This window comes from Nothobranchius furzeri, chromosome 6 (assembly GCF_043380555.1).
Source record: "Nothobranchius furzeri strain GRZ-AD chromosome 6, NfurGRZ-RIMD1, whole genome shotgun sequence".
Classification (NCBI taxonomy): Eukaryota; Metazoa; Chordata; class Actinopteri; order Cyprinodontiformes; family Nothobranchiidae; genus Nothobranchius; species Nothobranchius furzeri.
This window is the reverse complement of record NC_091746.1, coordinates 63,525,721-63,544,616: the sequence shown is the minus strand read 5'-3', so window position 1 is coordinate 63,544,616 and position 18,896 is coordinate 63,525,721. Positions and strand designations below refer to the sequence as shown.

General features: G+C 44.0%; 1 protein-coding gene across 1 annotated transcript; it reads left to right on the top strand.

Moving 5' to 3' along the window:
- Positions 1-4,705: 4,705 nt before the first annotated feature.
- Positions 4,706-18,679, top strand: LOC107374825 (beta-1,3-galactosyl-O-glycosyl-glycoprotein beta-1,6-N-acetylglucosaminyltransferase 4). The gene is made up of 2 exons (XM_015943104.3): positions 4,706-5,397; positions 13,913-18,679. Exon 2 carries the CDS (start codon positions 13,914-13,916, stop codon positions 15,216-15,218), a length of 1,305 nt encoding a protein of 434 aa, XP_015798590.1. The 5' UTR covers positions 4,706-5,397; position 13,913; the 3' UTR covers positions 15,219-18,679.
- Positions 18,680-18,896: the final 217 nt, after the last annotated feature.

Genomic DNA, 18,896 nt, shown 5'->3' with positions numbered 1-18,896 from the left:
TGGGGCTGTCGCCGAGCAACACGGACTTTCAACTCCCTCCACAGATTTTCTATGGGGTTGAGGTCTGGAGACTGGCTAGGCCACTCCAGGACTTTCAAATGCTTCTTACGGAGCCACTCCTTTGTTGCCCGGGCGGTGTGTTTGTGATCATTGTCGTGTTGGAAGACCCAGCCACGTTTCATCTTCAAAGCTCTCACTGATGGAAGGAGGTTTTGGCTCAGAATCTCACGATACATGGCCCCATTCATTCTGTCCTTAACACGGATCAGTCGTCCTGTCCCCTTAGCAGAAAAACAGCCCCAAAGCATGATGTTCCCACCCCCATGCTTCACAGTAGGTATGGTGTTCTTGGGATGCAACTCAGTATTCTTCTTCCTCCAAACACGACGAGTTGAGTTTATACCAAAAAGTTCTACTTTGGTTTCATCTGACCACATGACATTCTCCCAATCCTCTGCTGTATCATCCATGTGCTCTCTGGCAAACTTCAGACGGGCCTGGACATGCACTGGCTTCAGCAGCGGAACACGTCTGGCACTGCAGGATTTGATTCCCTGCCGTTGTAGTGTGTTACTGATGGTGACCTTTGTTACTGTGGTCCCAGCTCTCTGCAGGTCATTCACCAGGTCCCCCCGTGTGGTTCTGGGATTCTTGATCACCGTTCTCATGATCATTTTGACCCCACGGGATGAGATCTTGCGTGGAGCCCCAGATCGAGGGAGATTATCAGTGGTCTTGTATGTCTTCCATTTTCTGATAATTGCTCCCACAGTTGATTTTTTCCACACCAAGCTGCTTGCCTATTGTAGATTCACTCTTCCCAGTCTGGTGCAGGTCTACAATTCTTTTCCTGTTGTCCTTCGAAAGCTCTTTGGTCTTGGCCATAGTGGAGTTTGGAGTCTGACTGTTTGAGGCTGTGGACAAGTGTATTTTATACAGATAATGAGTTCAAACAGGTGCCATTAATACAGGTAACGAGTGGAGGACAAAAGGTCTGTGAGAGCCATAGATTTTCCTTGTTTGGAGTGAACAAATACTTATTTTCCACCCTGATTTACAAATAAATTCTTTAAAAATCCTGCCTTGTGAATTCATGGATTTTTTTTTCACATTCTGTCTCTCACAGTAGAAATGTACCTATGATGGAAATTACTGACCTCTGTCATCATTTTAAGTGGGAGAACTTGCACAATCGGTGGCTGACTAAATACTTTTTTGCCCCACTGTAGGAGACAAGTCTCCTGTAACTTAAAATGAACCAAAGCTTCCTCCCAGTTTCTCTTTAAGCTGAATTTAACATCAGTTTATCATCATGAAACAAAAGAATAAAGTGGAACAAGAACTTCTATCTTCTATTTCTCTCTCCTTTTAACTTCTCCGTGTCCCTAAATAAAAGATACAGACATCACACTGCAGCCGCCGTCATTGACCCCGCCCCCTCCCCCGAGACCAGATCTCCCAGCATTACAACACTTGGTCTGACTGAGCGCTTCCAGGAGAAAAAATAATTAAATTATGAAAATAATAATGCATGTTTGGAGCATCGGTTTGGATGCGCGTCCTCCGATCCTCTCGTGTGAGCAGTCTCTCTCTCTCTCTCAGTCGCTGATTGAGCGAGCGGAGCGTGCCGCGTGACCACCCGCTCAATTAACATAATTCACGGCCCAAATCCAACAGAACCGGTCGGGCTGATTCGGTTCCGGTTCGGTCTCAGGTTACAACTCAAGCGCTCAGCCCTGCAGTACCACATTAAGGCGGAACCACTTGGTAAATGTGGAGGACGCTCACTCTGACAGATTTGGATCTGCGCTGGTGCCGCCATTAAAAACAAAACTACATTCCACCATAATCGATTATGGCGTACTCTTCTACGATGCAGAATCGTTTATGTCCGCATCCCGATGCATCGATTATTTGATTATTTTCCTCAGCTCTACCTGTTTGAACTCATTGTCTGTATAAAAGACACCTGTCCACAGCCTCAAACAGTCAGACTCCAAACTCCACTATGGCCAAGACCAAAGAGCTTTCGAAGGACACCAGGAAAAGAATTGTAGACCTGCACCAGACTGGGAAGAGTGAATCTACAATAGGCAAGCAGCTTGGTGTGGAAAAAATCAACTGTGGGAGCAATTATCAGAAAATGGAAGACATACAAGACCACTGATAATCTCCCTCGATCTGGGGCTCCACGCAAGATCTCATCCCGTGGGGTCAAAATGATCATGAGAACGGTGAGCGAGAATCCCAGAACCACACGGGGGGACCTGGTGAATGACCTGCAGAGAGCTGGGACCACAGTAACAAAGGTCACCATCAGTAACACACTACAACTTAGAACATTTTCTAAGTGACAAGTCTCGCTTCAGTCGGAGGAATCTTCCCGCATGCGCTCTGGTTCTGCGACGCGCTCCAAGCCCCTCTCCACATGGGATCTTGTCTGTTCCCATCCCAGTACAGAGCCAGGTGGCTCACATTAGACTGATAACCCAGGGTGGTGTTGTTGCAACTTTTTATCCTTAATTCATTCATGTTATGGCTACCACTTGCCACACACGTTTAAAATGATGCACTGATGACCCTCTTCACAACTGATGTGCAGAGCTATGAAAAGTATTTGCAGCCTTAAACATTTCTTCAGTTTTGTCCTTTTTGTTACAGATTGTGTCAGATCAGCAAAAATAGAAAAAGATAACATTAAATACTGAACTGCTCAAAGGAAAGAAGTGCCCAAACCAACATGTCCCTGTCACGGTTTAAGCATAAATCACCTGTGAATAACTGTTTACTTTGCAATGTTAAGTTCAGTTCTCACCACACCCGGGCTCATCAGACCTGTAGAATACATGTGGCAAGGTGGATAAACGAGGGCCCGGACGGGATTCGATCCCCAGCCTCCCGGGTGAGAGTCATACGCTCTAAGCAGTCAGCCAAAGGGACATCCCCTTGGCCAAGTAGCCAGGGCACATCATCAATCGGGACATTGTGACAGGACGCTTACACTGTCACATCCATACATCTTCAACAGAACCTGTTTGACAACATGAAGAAAGCAAAAGTACTTAAAAAACATTTAGACAAGTCCACAGTCGGGCTCTTTTAGATTTAAAATACACTGATTGTTTCACCTCTTTTGAGATTTTTCATCCTCATCAGAATCAGATTTATTTACCAAGTGTGGGTGCAGCAGTTGATGGTTTTAGAAGCGTTTATAAAGACAAATAAAAAAACATGGCAGACACAAAGAATGCAGACAAATTCTGCAGACTGAAAAAATGGAGGCAAACGAGGGAATAAGAAACAGCAGCAATATGTGATAAAAGGTGTCAGTAGCTGTTCAGAATGCTGATGGCATGGAGGACGAAGGTGTTTTTATGGCAGGCTGTTCAGGTCTGTCTTTGGTGGACTAAACTCCCAATGTTGCTTTAGGAACTCAGTGATGCCCTGGAAAAGTGAACCTCTCACACCCGTGCACGAGCGGAGGACCCGGGTTTAATGCAGAAGTGTGGCGGTTCAGTGAGACAGACAACCAGAGGATCCAATTGTTGGTTTTGGACAGCCGTGCTATTGGCTGAGGTTTTTGGACAAAGACCAGAGAACTTCTTTGTTTTTCATTTTTTTATCTTCACAATTTATTTATAACGTTAAGAAGCATGAAAAAAGTGTTTTCAGCTAGCTTGTTTAGCAGAAACACTCAAATCATACTTTCATCTTCTTTCGGTCATTAACATCAAAGCAAATAAAAAAATGCTAATAAACAATTCAACTATTAAATACCTATTTAAAGCCATATTATTGAAAAAATCCACATTTTTCATTCATTTTCTTGAGCCAGTATGTGCTAAAACAACCCTTTACAGAGATAATGAAAAGTCACTCAGAATACAGCACTTGTAAATCCAGAGTGGAGAGCTGCCACCTGTTGGACTTCATGCCAGCACTTCAGTCTATTTCCAGCTCATTTCCTGCATGTTTTAGGCCATGAACAGAGCAGATGTTTTTATTTAGTCATGAATCACACCTGTAGAAATGAATGAAGGCTGATGAGACATTTCAGCTGTTAGATAAACATGTTAAACAGACGAAGAGTAAGTTTAACTTTTGATTCAACTAAACGAACACTAGGGGGCGCAAAAGCGAACCAAAACTGCCAAGTGTGCCTTTAAAAGTGTGTGCCACTTGTACTTACCATTTTTAAAAACATATATAAATCTGTTGAAAGACAGGCAAATAAAAAGTTTTAACAGTCTACATTTTTATGTAAACAATAACTGAAACAACTGTTTTGAGCAAAGGATTTGATTAAATGTTAAAATGCCTTGCCGTCGTTTTACCTGTTAAACCAATATATCCTCTGTAACAAAACAAAGGACTTTTTCACGCGGGTCCCTTTGGGCATATCTGAGATGCGTGACTTTTATTTCTTTCACAGCAGAATTAAAACTAAGGCAGGAAACTTGCAAAGCTTACCTGCAAACAAATCAAACAATTAAGAGGGACCTGAAAACTACGTCCATGTAAATAGTTATAAAACACCTAGATTCTCTCCCTCTCTCTCTCTCTCTCTCACACACACACACACACACACACACACACACACACACACACACACACACACACACACACACACACACACACACACACACACACACACACACACACACACACAGGCTGGACTGAGTTTTTTCACGCAGACAATGCGGGCATTGAGCCGCTTCCCTTCGCTCGGATCGGAGGACCTGGATGGGTTGGTCCCGTCCAGCTACTCGTGTGTGACTCTTTTTGTGCCGGACTCAGTCTCAGCAGCAGCGAACCGCCCCGCTCTAAAGTTTTTTTCCCCAGAACTTCCCGACAGTTGGACTGGGACTTCCAGTGCGTTCAGACGCGGTTTGCGCGTTTCCTCCGCCGCCACTGCGCTTTTGTCTCGTTTTAATTCAGCTTCATTCTCACTTCCTCATCTGTTATCCACCTGTGGTATTAATAAGGCATGTAAAGACAGCCCGGTTGTATGCTGAGCGGATGAACCGGGTATATTTCGCCTCTTTAGCCCTCCTTTCCGGTTATTTCTCACCGGGGTGCGGTGGGGGTCACCGGTAGAGAGCGCGCGCACGTAGATCTTCTTTAACTTTCCGTTTCTCTGATTAGTTTTATTACAAAATCTGTCTGTTTACACGTTGGTGCTTCTTCGCTGGTTAGGTCTTCCTCTGAACCGCATGTGCGTAAAACCCGGCGGAGCAAATAGACAAGAAGAGGAAACAGAATCATCCTTTTTGCTCTTGTGACAAGTTGACTGGAGAGGATCGTCAGACAGCGAGAGGCAGAGATGGGTTCGGTTTCAGGATGACTCGATGAGGTTTGTGAGGAGTTTACCCACCCAGCACCAGCATATGGATCAAGGTGAGTGGAAGGAATAACGACAGCTTTTATTTCTTTAGAAACAGTCAACTGTTAAACTTTAAAATTTCATTTGTTAGGGGCTGAGGTGCAGCTTGTATTTGTCACCTTATTACGAGGTAATTAAACGCGGGAAGTGAACACCTGTACAGATGGTGTGAATGATTTAACTTTCCTCAGACTAAAACTTCTATCAGATAAAAACTGGGCAGTGACTAGGAGCTCTGATGCTTCGATGACCTGCTTACCTTATCAAACTTGTTTAAATGTTTTCTTCAAGGTCTTGACGTAAAATCAGCTTTAAAAAGGGAAACGTCTCATAAAAACAAGGAGGGCCGAGATAAAGGACCTCTGACCCATTACTCGCAGAAACACGAGTATATAAATCAGAGGTGTGGACTCATGTCACATGACTTGGACTCGAGTCAGACTAAGTCAGACTTGAGTCACTATTTGAATGGCTTCTGACTTGATAACATCTATAAAGACTTACGACTTGACTCGAAAGAACGAGATCGCGGATACAAGCGGCCGAAATGAGTTTCCTCCGTAGGGTGGCCGGGCTCAGCCTTAGAGATAGGGTGAGGAGCTCGGACATTCGGGATGGACTTGGAGTAGAACCGCTGCTCCTCTGGATCGAAAGGAGCCAGTTGAAGTGGTTTGGGCATCTGGTCAGGATGCCTCCTGGACGCCTCCCTGGGGAGGTGTTTCAGGCATGTCCTGCCGGCAGGAGGCCCCCGGGTCGACCCAGGACACGTTGGAGAGGTTACATCTCCAATCTAGTCTGGGAACGCCTTGGGGTCCTGCCAGAGGAGCTGGTGGAGGTGGCCGGGGAGAGGACGGTCTGGAGCTCCCTAGTTGGGATGCTGCCCCCGCGACCCGGACCCGGATAAGCGGAGGAAGACGACAACGACGACTTGACTCGGACTTGAACGCCAATAACTTGCGGCTTGAATCGACTTGCATCTGTTGACTTGATCATGACTTGAGCATATTTGAGATTTTAGCCCAAAAGTGGCAGACATGGACACGAATCATACATCATTCTTCGTTCTGGGTTAGATCTAGTTCTGCTTTGTTTATAATCAAGTTCAGTTTCTGCTTGTTTGATCAAATAAACGAAGCTTTAAGAAGGATTATTTCTGGAATTTATTTGTTATCATTGTCGTTAAATTGAAGCTGGACAGATGACTTGATTATGACTTGAAAATACAAAGTGAAGGACTTGGACTTGACTTGGACTTCCAGATCATTGACTTTGGACTCGACTTAGACTTGGTTGTCTTTGACTTGGACTTAACTCGAGACTTGACTGGAAACTGGAACTTGTGACTTACTTGTGACTCGCAAAGCAGTGACTTGGTCACACCTCTGGTAAAAATATAAAAATAAGCGTTCTAGGTGCTGAATCTTTTGCCGTTTCTGCTTTTGATTGAAACTTTTGACCTTAGTTGTGAATCAGAAGCATTTAAAAGTTTCTAACCAAACATAGATAAACTGCTTTGATATTTACGAGAACAGAGCAGTTTTATCCAACCTGTCCTCAGATTAACTGTTGGCTCCATTTCTAAGAAAAGAGGCAATTCATCATCCATCTACAACAGATAAGAAAACCTCCAACCCCAGCTGTGAAGGGTGTGCAGTTCTTCCTGAGTGACTATTGTTATCCCTCTCATCTGATGTCAGAAAGACCAAGATGACGATGTCAGTGTTTTTACTTTTTATCAGGAGCTCCTGATGAGAAACCGTCTGCACGTTTTGAGGTAAACCTCCTCGATGATTCTGGTTCCTCATCTCCCAGTAGCTATCAGCAGTTACAAACGTTAATAGGCGTGCCATGTTTGTGAACTCTAAAAGTAGAAACTGTTATGATTCACCCGTTCAACAGATTTGTTTTCTACATTGGCCTTCGAGATAATGAGGTAACTCCTTGCTGGGCTTTTGGGGAAGGGAGCTTATTCCAGCAGTGAAAACTCACTCACAGCTCTCAGTGTGATCGGGCTCTGGACCACGAGATGAAAACATAAATACTAGACAGTCTGGGAAGTTTCCTGGACAAAAAAAAAAACACCCTTGTGAAAGAGTAAAGTGGTAAACGGCTTTATTTATATAGCACCTTCTAGGATTCTACAACCCCTCAAGGCGCTTCACAACACATCCAGTTGTAATGAATTAAATGACATGTTATTTAATAAGCCATATGGTGTAGGATTCCATAGGAAATATTAAATCAACCTTATGGATCTGTGAGGTTATTTTAAACCAGAAGATTGGAACTTTTTAATGCAGGGATTAGATAACAGCTTCGTATTCACTCAGAGACAACAGAAGAGAGAGAGTCAAGTTTAAAAGTTAAAAAATGTATTACTAACAAATTAAACTAGACTAACTTAAACACTAAATGTATGGTGTAACTAAGGTGGATGAGACAGAGAATGGTGTAGTATGGAATGTTGCTCAGAACCAGCAAATCCGAAGAAGCGATTAGTTCTGATGGGAAATGAAGGTGATGTCTTCATGTTAAGCTTTAGTTAGGAGATTCATAAACACACTCAATGCCATTTGCCGGTCTACATACCCTTAGTGGAAGTCCCCGTCTAGATCAGGAGGTGTAAAGGTCCAGCTTGACCTTTATGGAGCCGGAGCCCGTAGAAGCAGCCACGGCAGCCGACCACCAGTCTTGAGATACTTCCGGGTCACGACAAATTTGTTGGTGTCTGGTGAGACCCGCCTGGGTCTTGATGGTTCAGCTTTTATTCTGAAAGGAACCATTGCTTGTTTGTAAAATGCAACAGACTTTATCCAGCTTGTTGTTGGTTCTTTTGGCTGAAGAGGAGAGTTACGGATTGGCCACTCCGACAACTTCTCTAGAATGCTTTGAACTGGCGTTAGAGATGACGTGGGCATAGTTTTATACTTCGGATGTTTTGGTTTAAGCTCAAATGAAAAGATGACAGATTTACCAAACACCATCAAAACCACACCTCCGTCAGATCTGGCAGATTCTGATTGGATCAGTGAAAGTAATGTGTCATGTCTTTCAACGCTACGTGAGATCAGTTCTGTTGGAACATTTAAAGTCATATTACTTTTATATTCTATAGGATTATAATAAAGTAATTAATATTTTGATTTTACAGATTGGTCACATCTTATTTGTTGACTAACACTTTGCTTGATTAGCTTTATTAAAATAGAGTTCTTTGATTAATTAAAAGGAAAGAGTCCATTCTTCATTCTGTTGAGCTGAAAAGAAGCAGGTTAGAAGCAAATGCATGAGACCTTGAGGCCATATCTCATGCAGACTATTCCTGTGTCAGAGGAGAGGGGAAACAGTCATTTCATTCCGTTACATAATCATTCACCCACGCACACACATTCACGCGCCGGTGGTGATGAGCTACATCGTAGTCACAGCCGCATCAGTCCATCCGACTACCACCAGCAGGCAGTAGCAGACCAAACGGGACACAACCCTTTGATTACAAGACGGGCTCTTGGTTCCTCGGCCACAGTCGTGATTCAGAATAGCAGAAAGCCGGCGTGTTCTTCGGCCGAACCCGAACTGAGGGTTTCTGCAAAAAATCCAGTTCAAAGCTGGGAGTGTCCTGGAGAGCCCCAGCCCATGTCAACCCATGGCTGCCCCTGATTTTTAGTTACTGTTGCACCAGCTGCCTAATGAGCTCAGGAACGGAAGTACCACAGGCTCATTACTCAGCCTTTTCCTTTTTTATGCAAGAAGCAGAAAACTATAGTGCAAAAATAATTCATAAAAGTCTGGCAGAACTTCAAATAAATGTTATCTTTTTGTGTTGAGGTGAGCGTTCTTTTTATTTTCCCCTTTTGGTCTCAATAATCTGAGGTTTAATCTCCAAAGCAAAACAGGAGCTGGAGTAAATACAGCTGATCTGTTCCCACTGAGGAGCGAGATGATGATGCAATCTCCTACTTTTCCAACCGTTCATTCCTGAAGCATTAATGATAAACGTTACACTTTCATACGGTTTATATTAAAGTGTAACTAACATTGATTTATGTTCAGTGCAAGTGGCTGAGGCATACTTCCTCATGCCTCTCTGCTGAGGAAGACAAACTAAAATGGCTTCATGCTGCAGCTCAAAACCCACCAGGGAAAAGCAGAGCGGGATCAGGGAGGAAAACTCACCAGCTTGACTTTAAATCTAAAGGCTGTTTGGTCCCAGATAAATCTCAACAGCGTAGGCCGACAAGGAGAAGGTAATAAACCTTGTGTCCCTTCAGTTTGTTTTCAAAGGTGTAATGAATTAAATTACATGTTATTTAATAAACCATAAGGCGTAGGATTCCATAGGAAATATGAAATCAACCTTATGGATCTGTGACGTTATTTTAACCCAGAAGATTGGAACTTTTTAATGCAGGGATTAGATAACAGCTTCGTATTCACTCAGACAACAGAAGAGAGAGAGTCAAGTTTAAAAGTTTAAAAATGTATTACTAACAAATTAAACTAGACTAACTTAAACACTAAATGTATGGTGTAACTAAGGTGGATGAGACGGTGAATGGGGTGAGGTGTAATGTTGCTCAGAACCAGCAAATCCGAAGACGCGATTAGTTCTGATGGGAACTGAAGGTGATGTCTTCGCGTTAAGCTTTAGTTAGGAGATTCATAAACACATTCGACACCATTTGTCGGCCTACATACCCTGAGCGGAAGTTCCCGTTAGAGCAAGAATGTTGAGGTCCAGCTTGACCTTTATGGAGCCGGAGCCCGTAGAAGAAGCCACGGCAGCCGACCACCCGTCTTGACATACTCCCGGGTCACAACAATTTTGTTGGTGTCTGGTGAGACCCACCTGGGTCTTGATGGTTCAGCTTTTATTCTGAAAGGAATCGTCGCAGCAGTTGGAACAGCAAAAAAATTTTCCAGCTTGTCGTTGGTTCTTTCGGTTGAAGAGGAGAGTTACGGATTGGTCACTCCGACAACTTCTCTAGAACGCTTTGAACTGGCGTTAAAGATGACGTGGGCATAGTTTTATACTTTGGATGTTATGGTTTATGGTCGAATGAAAAGTTGACAGATTTACCAAACACCATCAAAACCACGCCTCCGTCAGATTTGGCAGATTCTGATTGGATCAGTGAAAGCAATGTGTCATGTCTTTTAACGCTACATGAGATCAGTCCTATTGGAACATTTAAAGTCATAGTACCTTTATATTCTATAGGATTATAATAAAGTAATTATTATTTTGATTTCACAGATTGGTTACATCTTATTTATTGACTAACACTTTGCTTGATTAGCTTTATTAAAATAGAGTTCTTTGATTAATTAAAAGAAAAGAGTCCATTCTTCATTCTTCTGTTGAGCTGAAAAGAAGCAGGTTAGTGTCACGATCTGCCCCTGCCCAACATGACTGTGTTCCTCTCCTGTCGTGATTGCCTTTATTGTTCTCACCTGTCCCTCGTTTACCTGCCCATGTTTCCCTGATTAGCCCTCTGTATTTAAACCACCTGTTTGCCCCTGTCCTGTGTCAGTTCATTGTTGTTGTTGTCTGCTGGTGTTCCTGTTCATCCCATCCTGCCATTAAACCATTTTTTACTTTTACTGAAGCCTGCATTTTTCCTCCTGCTCAGCTCATCCACACATGGTCCATCATCTCCACCTCCTACACCGTGACAGAATGAACTGACCAAACCGGGACTTGTGGTGAGCACTTCTAAATCTCCCTGGAGGATTTATTTTTTCTTTTTTGTCCTTCAGCAGAAGGAGATTCTGGCCCAGGGTGTTGGCGCATCCTACCTGTTCTCCGGGGTGGTCAAGCCTCTGGGTGGGTTTCGGCGCATCCAGTTCATTTCCTGCGGTGGTCGAGCCCTTCTCCTCTCCTGCTTCTGCTCCCGTCCCGTTTGTCTCATGGAAGCTGCGGATCCTGGAGCTCTGAAGGAGTTACACCCCCTACGCACGCCATCATTCTCCGGGGTGGTAGGGTTGGTCTCCCCGCTCTTCTCCTGCTTCCCTGCACCCAAGCCTCTGCCTGAGACCCAGCAATCGTGCCGTGTACCTGCTCTGACCGGTTGTCGAGCACCTGCCGCTGAGCTGGGTTCCCTCGCATCGCTCCTGCCGTTCGTCCACTTCCTGGTCCACGCTGTGGGGCTTATGCCTGCAGGTCACGCCTGCTCCAGCAGTTTCTCTGCCTGGGCCCCACGCCTAAGTCCAGTCATGTTCCAGTCATGTCCAGGTCCCTGTTCCAGTCATGTCCAGGTCCCTGTTCCAGTCATGTCCAGGTCCCTGTTCCAGTCATGTCCAGGTCCCTGTTCCAGTCATGTCCAGGTCCCTGTTCCAGTCATGTCCAGGTCCCTGTTCCAGTCATGTCCAGGTCCCTGTTCCAGTCATGTCCAGGTCCCTGTTCCAGTCATGTCCAGGTCCCTGTTCCAGTCATGTCCAGGTCCCTGTTCCAGTCATGTCCAGGTCCCTGTTCCAGTCATGTCCAGGTCCCTGTTCCAGTCATGTTCCAGTCATGTCCCTGTTCCAGTCCCTGTTCCTGTCATGTCCCTGTTCCAGTCCCTGTTCCTGTCATGTCCCTGTTCCAGTCCCTGTTCCTGTCATGTCCCTGTTCCAGTCCCTGTTCCTGTCATGTCCCTGTTCCAGTCCCTGTTCCTGTCATGTCCAGTCTTCAAGTCCCTGTCTCCTGTTGTATAGCCTTGTGGGCGTCTGGTCTCCGCCCTTAAGGGGGGGGGGGGGGGGGGGGTACTGTCACGATCTGCCCCTGCCCAACATGACTGTGTTCCTCTCCTGTCGTGATTGCCTTTATTGTTCTCACCTGTCCCTCGTTTACCTGCCCATGTTTCCCTGATTAGCCCTCTGTATTTAAACCACCTGTTTGCCCCTGTCCTGTGTCAGTTCATTGTTGTTGTTGTTGTCTGCTGGTGTTCCTGTTCATCCCATCCTGCCATTAAACCATTTTTTACTTTTACTGAAGCCTGCATTTTTCCTCCTGCTCAGCTCATCCACACATGGTCCATCATCTCCACCTCCTACACCGTGACAGTTAGAAGCAAATGCATGAGACCTTGAGGCCATATCTCATGCTGACTAGTCCTGTGTCAGAGGAGAGGGGGAAACAGTCATTTAATTCCGTTACAAAGGGTAGGAGGATTCAGAGAAAACGTGATGGAAACAACACTGAAACTGAATATTGGTGATCATTAGCTCTGCCCACTGTGGCCTGCAGATTATAATATAATACAATAAAAAAGGAAAGCAATGTTATCCTACCTTTAACTACTAAAAGTAATTATATAAAAGATTATTTATCAAAATGTAGATGGTAGCCTTGCAGCAACAAGGTTGGTGGTTCAAATCCCTTCAACAGCCTTTCTGCGTGGAGGTAGCATGTGTGGGTTTTCCCGGGTACTCCCGTTTTTTTCCCCACAGGCCAGTCATACGCATACTAGGTAACGTGTTGGCAAAGTGGATAAACAAAAGATTTAATCTAAATTTTCGGATTGAAATAAAAAAAATATAAGTGTTCAAAACTCAATAGTAACAAAATTTAAACATGTAGATAAAGTGCAAACTGAGCGTGTTTGTAAAACTAAAGCTGTAACAAAACACTCAATAACAAACAAGGTTAAGATATCTTCTGTCTAACGTGTCCTTTTCACGGTAAGTCCATTTCCAGAGAGAGCCTAGACAGGAACATGAATAAATGATCCTAGGTCGCACGGACTCCCCCAGTCGTACCGTCAAGCTAATGGTGAGACGTTAGAGAGGGGACCTACCCACCCCAGTCTTTGCTTGGCAGGTTCCTTTAACTTTACAACATTCAAAATGATTTAATTTTCAATTCTAAATATTTATTTTATTAACATGATAAGCATTACTGTACTTTTTAAAGGCCAGGCTCACTGAGAAACCATTTTTTACTTCTTATTGAAAACGATCAGTCACTCTGAGTTTAACGTGCAGGCTAAATGTGAAAGTAGTCTCCTACGCCTGTGCTCGGTGGCCTCGCCTTTGTTCCTAACCCCAGGGCAGCTGTGGTTACACCATAGCTAATCCCCACCAGCGTGTGAGTGTGTGTGTGTGAATGGGTGAATGATACACTGTAGTGTAAAGCGCTTTGGAGTCTTCTGACTCGGATTCTGTTGATAAATACAGGATTTTCTCTTTAATGCTGAATAAAGTCTCCTTTCCTGGTCAGGAAACACTTCATAACAACTAACAAGTCTAAGAGCTACACAGACTGCACAGCGACCCTGACCTGGAGAAAATATTTGCTTCATGAAAACAATAAAAACAAACAAACAAAAAAAGACAAAGGGCTGAAATGTGTGAAAGGTTGATGGGGAAACATGTTTCTATTGAAACTGCAGCAACTGTCTCCTTAGCTACCAAAAGCCCAGGGACCTCTGACAGGAGCGTATAAATGTGGAGCACGTCGCTGACATTCAATTCATGATAATAAAAAAAAAAAGATCAAATATTTGTGTCATTCTTCCTATCTGAATGTTTTAAATTGTTTTTCTACAGGATGAATATAAAGCGTTGGATTGTGAGGCTGAAGAGGAAGCAGCTCGTTCCCTCGATCGTGTCGCTGCTGCTGACGTTGAGTGTCCTGCTGCTGGTCAGAGTGAAGTACAACCAGGTCCCCGGATCCTCAGATGTCCTGCTTCCTCTGGGGAATCAGTCGTTTCTCAAACACAACATTAACTGCTCATCTATTTATGACATGGACCCAGTGGAAGTGGGCAAGTCCCTGGTCATCAGGAGGAACAAGGTGGAGGCTGAAGATGGAAGTCTGATTGACCTCATGGACGATTGCTCCCTCTTCATCGAGACCAGAGGCTATGATGACGTGTGTATTTCCGAGGAGGAGAAGGACTTCCCTCTTGCTTACTCTCTGGTTGTTCATAAAAATGCGTGGATGGTGGAGAGACTAATCAGGGCAGCGTACTCTCCCAACAACATTTACTGTGTCCATTATGATCAGAAGTCCTCAGCTCAGTTTGTTACTGCTATGAAGGGCCTGGCCCGCTGTCTGCCTAACGTCTTCATCTCCAGCAAGCACGAGGAAGTCTTCTACGCAAGCATCAGCCGACTCAAAGCTGATCTCAACTGCCTGTCGGACCTGTTGAATTCACAAGTCAGGTGGAAGTATGTCATTAACCTGTGTGGGCAGGATTTCCCGCTCAAATCCAACATCGAGCTGGTGTCTGAGCTGAGGAAGCTGATGGGCGCCAACATGTTGGAGACAAGCCGACCATCTAGCCTTAAGAAGCAGAGGTTCATGTTCCACCATGAGCTTAAAGACATAAGCTTTGAATATGGAAAACTGCCAGTGAAAACTCAGCAGGAAAAGACCCCGCCACCACATGGGATAGAGATGTTCATAGGCAACGCCTACTTTGTGCTGTCGCGGGACTTCATTGTGCACATGAACTCCTCGACTGTGGTGAAGGATTTCCTGGCCTGGTCGGAGGACACCTACTCTCCGGACGAGCACTTCTGGGCCACGCTCGTGAGAGTGCCGGGCGTTCCCGGAGAGGTTCCCAGATCCCAGCCAGATATCACAGACCTGATGAGCAAGACCAGGCTGGTGAAGTGGCAATACCTGGAGGAGAACCTTTACCCACCGTGCACCGGACAGCACGTTCGCAGCGTTTGTATCTTTGGTGCAGCAGAAATGCGGTGGTTACTCAGCTATGGCCACTGGTTTGCCAATAAGTTTGATCCCAAAGTTGATCCCATTCTAATTCAATGTCTTGAGGAGAAACTGGAGGAAAAAAGGAAGTTATTTCAGTCACGGACAGCTTTGACTTGTGGTAAAGTTAGCTGAATCTGCAGTGACCTTGGAAAAAGAAATGTGCTGCTATATCTTGCTTTATAATTTAGTGAAACAGTCGTTTTGTTGCACCAGCTGAGCCATGCAATGACACTTATCGTCAAATCGAAACAGCCCATGTGAAATCATTTGCAGAGTCACAATCATTTTCTGTTATGCAATAGTTAAAGAAAAAAATGCATCATCATAGAGCTCTTCTCATTCGGTCAGTAGGTTTAATTCCTGTTTTAAGCTTTTCTCGAAAAACTTGTTCTGCTCTGTTTGGTTCAAAAGGATTTTGTAACAAATGGGCAAAAATAATGTTTTAACACAGAAGAGAAGGACCCTTGAAATGCTATAATTACATGCAGCAACTAAAGCCTGGTTCTCATGGCAGGATTTTTTAATAGTCGATAATTTTCAAAGAGACCCCACGAGGTGCTAAAACATCTTTATACCACATTTACCAGCGTGTATGGTGTGCAATAACATGACAAAGACTACTCATGAATCAAACAAACAGAAATTCTCATGAGAATGAACACAAGTTTGAAGTAAACTATCATGGTGGAGGGAGCATGCAGTGTGCTTCCATCACATTGCTTTCTGATGGCTGAACGTTTCATTCAACTGGCATCACACTTGTTCGTCCCTGAAAATCAGACCAAGACAATCCAACAAGTTTCTACAGTCGAATTTATGATTGGAGGGGTCCCGACGTCATTCTGAGCTGACCAGACTACTCTTAAAACACCACACACAGCAGGATTATCTGATAAGATTATCTTTAGAGCCATTACAGAAATCAGCCACAAACCCTAACCCCAGTTTCATACTGGAAACACCAGCGGCGCGAAACGGCAGCAAAACAGTTTACACGCGAACTTCAAAGCGGTCCTTTTCACACCGGGAGAGTCTTGGCAGCGGCACGGCTTCCTCGCTGTGCTCTTCGCTGGACTCGCGAGATCACACTTCAGGTCACGGTTTGTTTATGCAATCTGCCATGAAACCAAAAAGAAGGAAATCACATTTGATGTGATGTTTTTTTCCACTGCCAGGAATGAAGCCATGAATAACACACCGCTGCTCTTCTGGAGCAACCGGGGTTGGGATTGTCGGAAGCGGTGAAGCTACTCATGATTATCCTGCCATGTGATCTGGGCTCAAAGTTAATTTACAAGATTCATTTTGCTCTTGAAAAGTTGTAATTGTTAAAATTTGACATTATTTAAAAAACAATTTGACTACAGATGAATAAATATGAGAAAAAAATGCTGATCTTGTTTTAATGTATTCTTCTTGTGACCGTTCATTCCAATAGCCCGTGGGGGATATTTAACAAAATTAAAGAGCGGGTTCACTGAGAAACTGTTTTTTACTTAAAATTTGAAAACAAACAGTCCCTCTGAGGTTCTCATGCAGGCTGAACATGAAAATAGTCTCCTACACCTATCTCCTGCATTAGCTTCTGATAGAAAATAGGAAAACACTCAGTTCAGAAAATCCTGACAGATCTTCGTCAAACTGTCAAACAATCGGGGACTCGCCCATCTTGATTCGTGATGGAGAAGGCTGTTGTTGGTTTAGCATCCAGGAAACAGCAGAGAACATCTCGACTACTTGAAAGTAAGTAATTACATATTACAAATTATTGTTTTATTTATATAGCACACATCACAGAATCACAAAGCACTTCACATAGATTAAAAAAAATCATAAAGTCATAAATCATAATGATCTTAAATCAGAAATAAAATAAAATCAGCTAAACAAAGTCACAAAATTATGAAAAATAAAACAAATGAAAGATGATTAGAAATTTGAGTTCAAAATAAGAAAACTAAAGATTTAGTTCAGAATCAGAACAGCTTTATTGCCATTGCTCCAGCGCCCCGAAGCATAGGAATTTGACTCCGCAGCACAGCCTGACCAAGGTTACAGTCAACTTCAGGGTTCATTTCAAGATCCTGGTTCTGGTCTATAGAGCTCCGGGAGTTGACATCACTTCTCCCGGCATGCAACAGTTCAAATCGAAACGGCGCCATATTGGCAGGTAGAAGCCGGCAGCTGGACTATTTGTTATTGTCAAAAAACTCAATCAAACGGGAAATATGGTAGATTCCTGTTGTGCCCAAGGATGCAGAACAGACACGGACGACATAAGGAATGAGCCATCTACAGGATTCCCCAAGATCCGGAGCGCCGCAAACGTTGGATCATTGTAATGAAACGCTCTAGTGACCGGGCGAAAATGAAGCTGTGGGATCCCGAGAGTAAAGGTTTTCACTTATGCAGCGACCGCTTCATATCAGGTACTTAAACCAACGTTTCCTCAACTGTGTGTGGTATTTATTTTAAATGCTTTTATTACGATTCTTAGTGGGCTTCCTAAACTTATTTCGGCGTGGCTTTTTCTGTCTTATTACTCATAGCAACAAGTAAACGTCACGTAAAACGTTGCCTCGTGAGTTCTGCGTGCTGCCGTTTACGTGTTTTATGATCACAGCAATTAACCGGCTAAGCTGTATTTAATTTTTAAGCAATGGTTGATCAATTGTCAGATCACACATAAAAAGCACTTTGGATTGCTATTATCTGTGTCACCGAGACAGCTCTCAGACAGATCCTGAGACGCTCCTGCCTGACATATTTATTTTATTCACGGAAAAAAAAATCAAACTAGTGATTTCTCTTGGTGTTCAGTTTATACATTCAAACAGCACAGCACTCTATTTAAACTACTTTCATGTAAATCTGTTATTTGTCCATCCATCCATCCATTTTCATCCGCGTATCCGGAGTCGGGTTGCGGGGGCAGTAGCGTCGAGAGTCCCAGACTTCCCTCTCCCCAGCCACCTGAGCCAGCTCCTCCGGGGGAATCCCAAGGGGTTCCCCGGCCAGGTCCAGTAAGAAGTCCGCTCCGACAGCTTCTGGCATTTTTAAAAAGTATCCCAGGGGCACGGTAAGGGTCGGAGATGTTTAGTCTATTTAATTTCTGACTATATAAAACAATTTCTTCGGTTTTAAAGTGTGAAGTAAACTCCGACGAAGTAAAATCCAAGCTGATCCCGTTCACGTTCATGGTTAAGATCCGTGTTTGTTTAGCTTCTTTTACCTGCCAATATGACGTCTACTAACTGAGAGTCACGTGGGGTTCGGAGCTCTATAGGGCCTTACATGGACAAGCACCATCTTACATTGGTGATCTTCTTAGTCCCTACACCCCCAGCAGGTCCCTGAGGTCCAGTGATCAAAGCCTACTGGTTGTGCAGCACCAGGCTAAAGACCAAAGGTGACAGATCATTTGCTGCTGTGGCCCCCAGACTCTGGAACTCTCTCCCCCTGAGCCTGAGATCAGTGGACTCAGTGGTCTCCTTTAAAAAGCAGTTGAAGGCTCACTTGTTCAAGCTGGCTTTTGTGTGACCTTCATCACCCCTCTCTCTTTATTCTGCTCTCCCCACCTATTCCACCTTCCTCAGGATCCACTGATTTCCCTCTTTCCTGTTCACTTTCTCTCTTTCTTAACATTTTCTAATCACAATTTCCTATTTTTGCTCTTTTAAAATATATTTTTCAACATTTTCTAAATGCTTTTTAATATTTTTACATTTTTTTGCTTTTGTGAAGCGCCTTGTGATTTTATCTTGAGAGGCGCTATAGAAATGATATTTTCTTCTTCTTACACACACACGT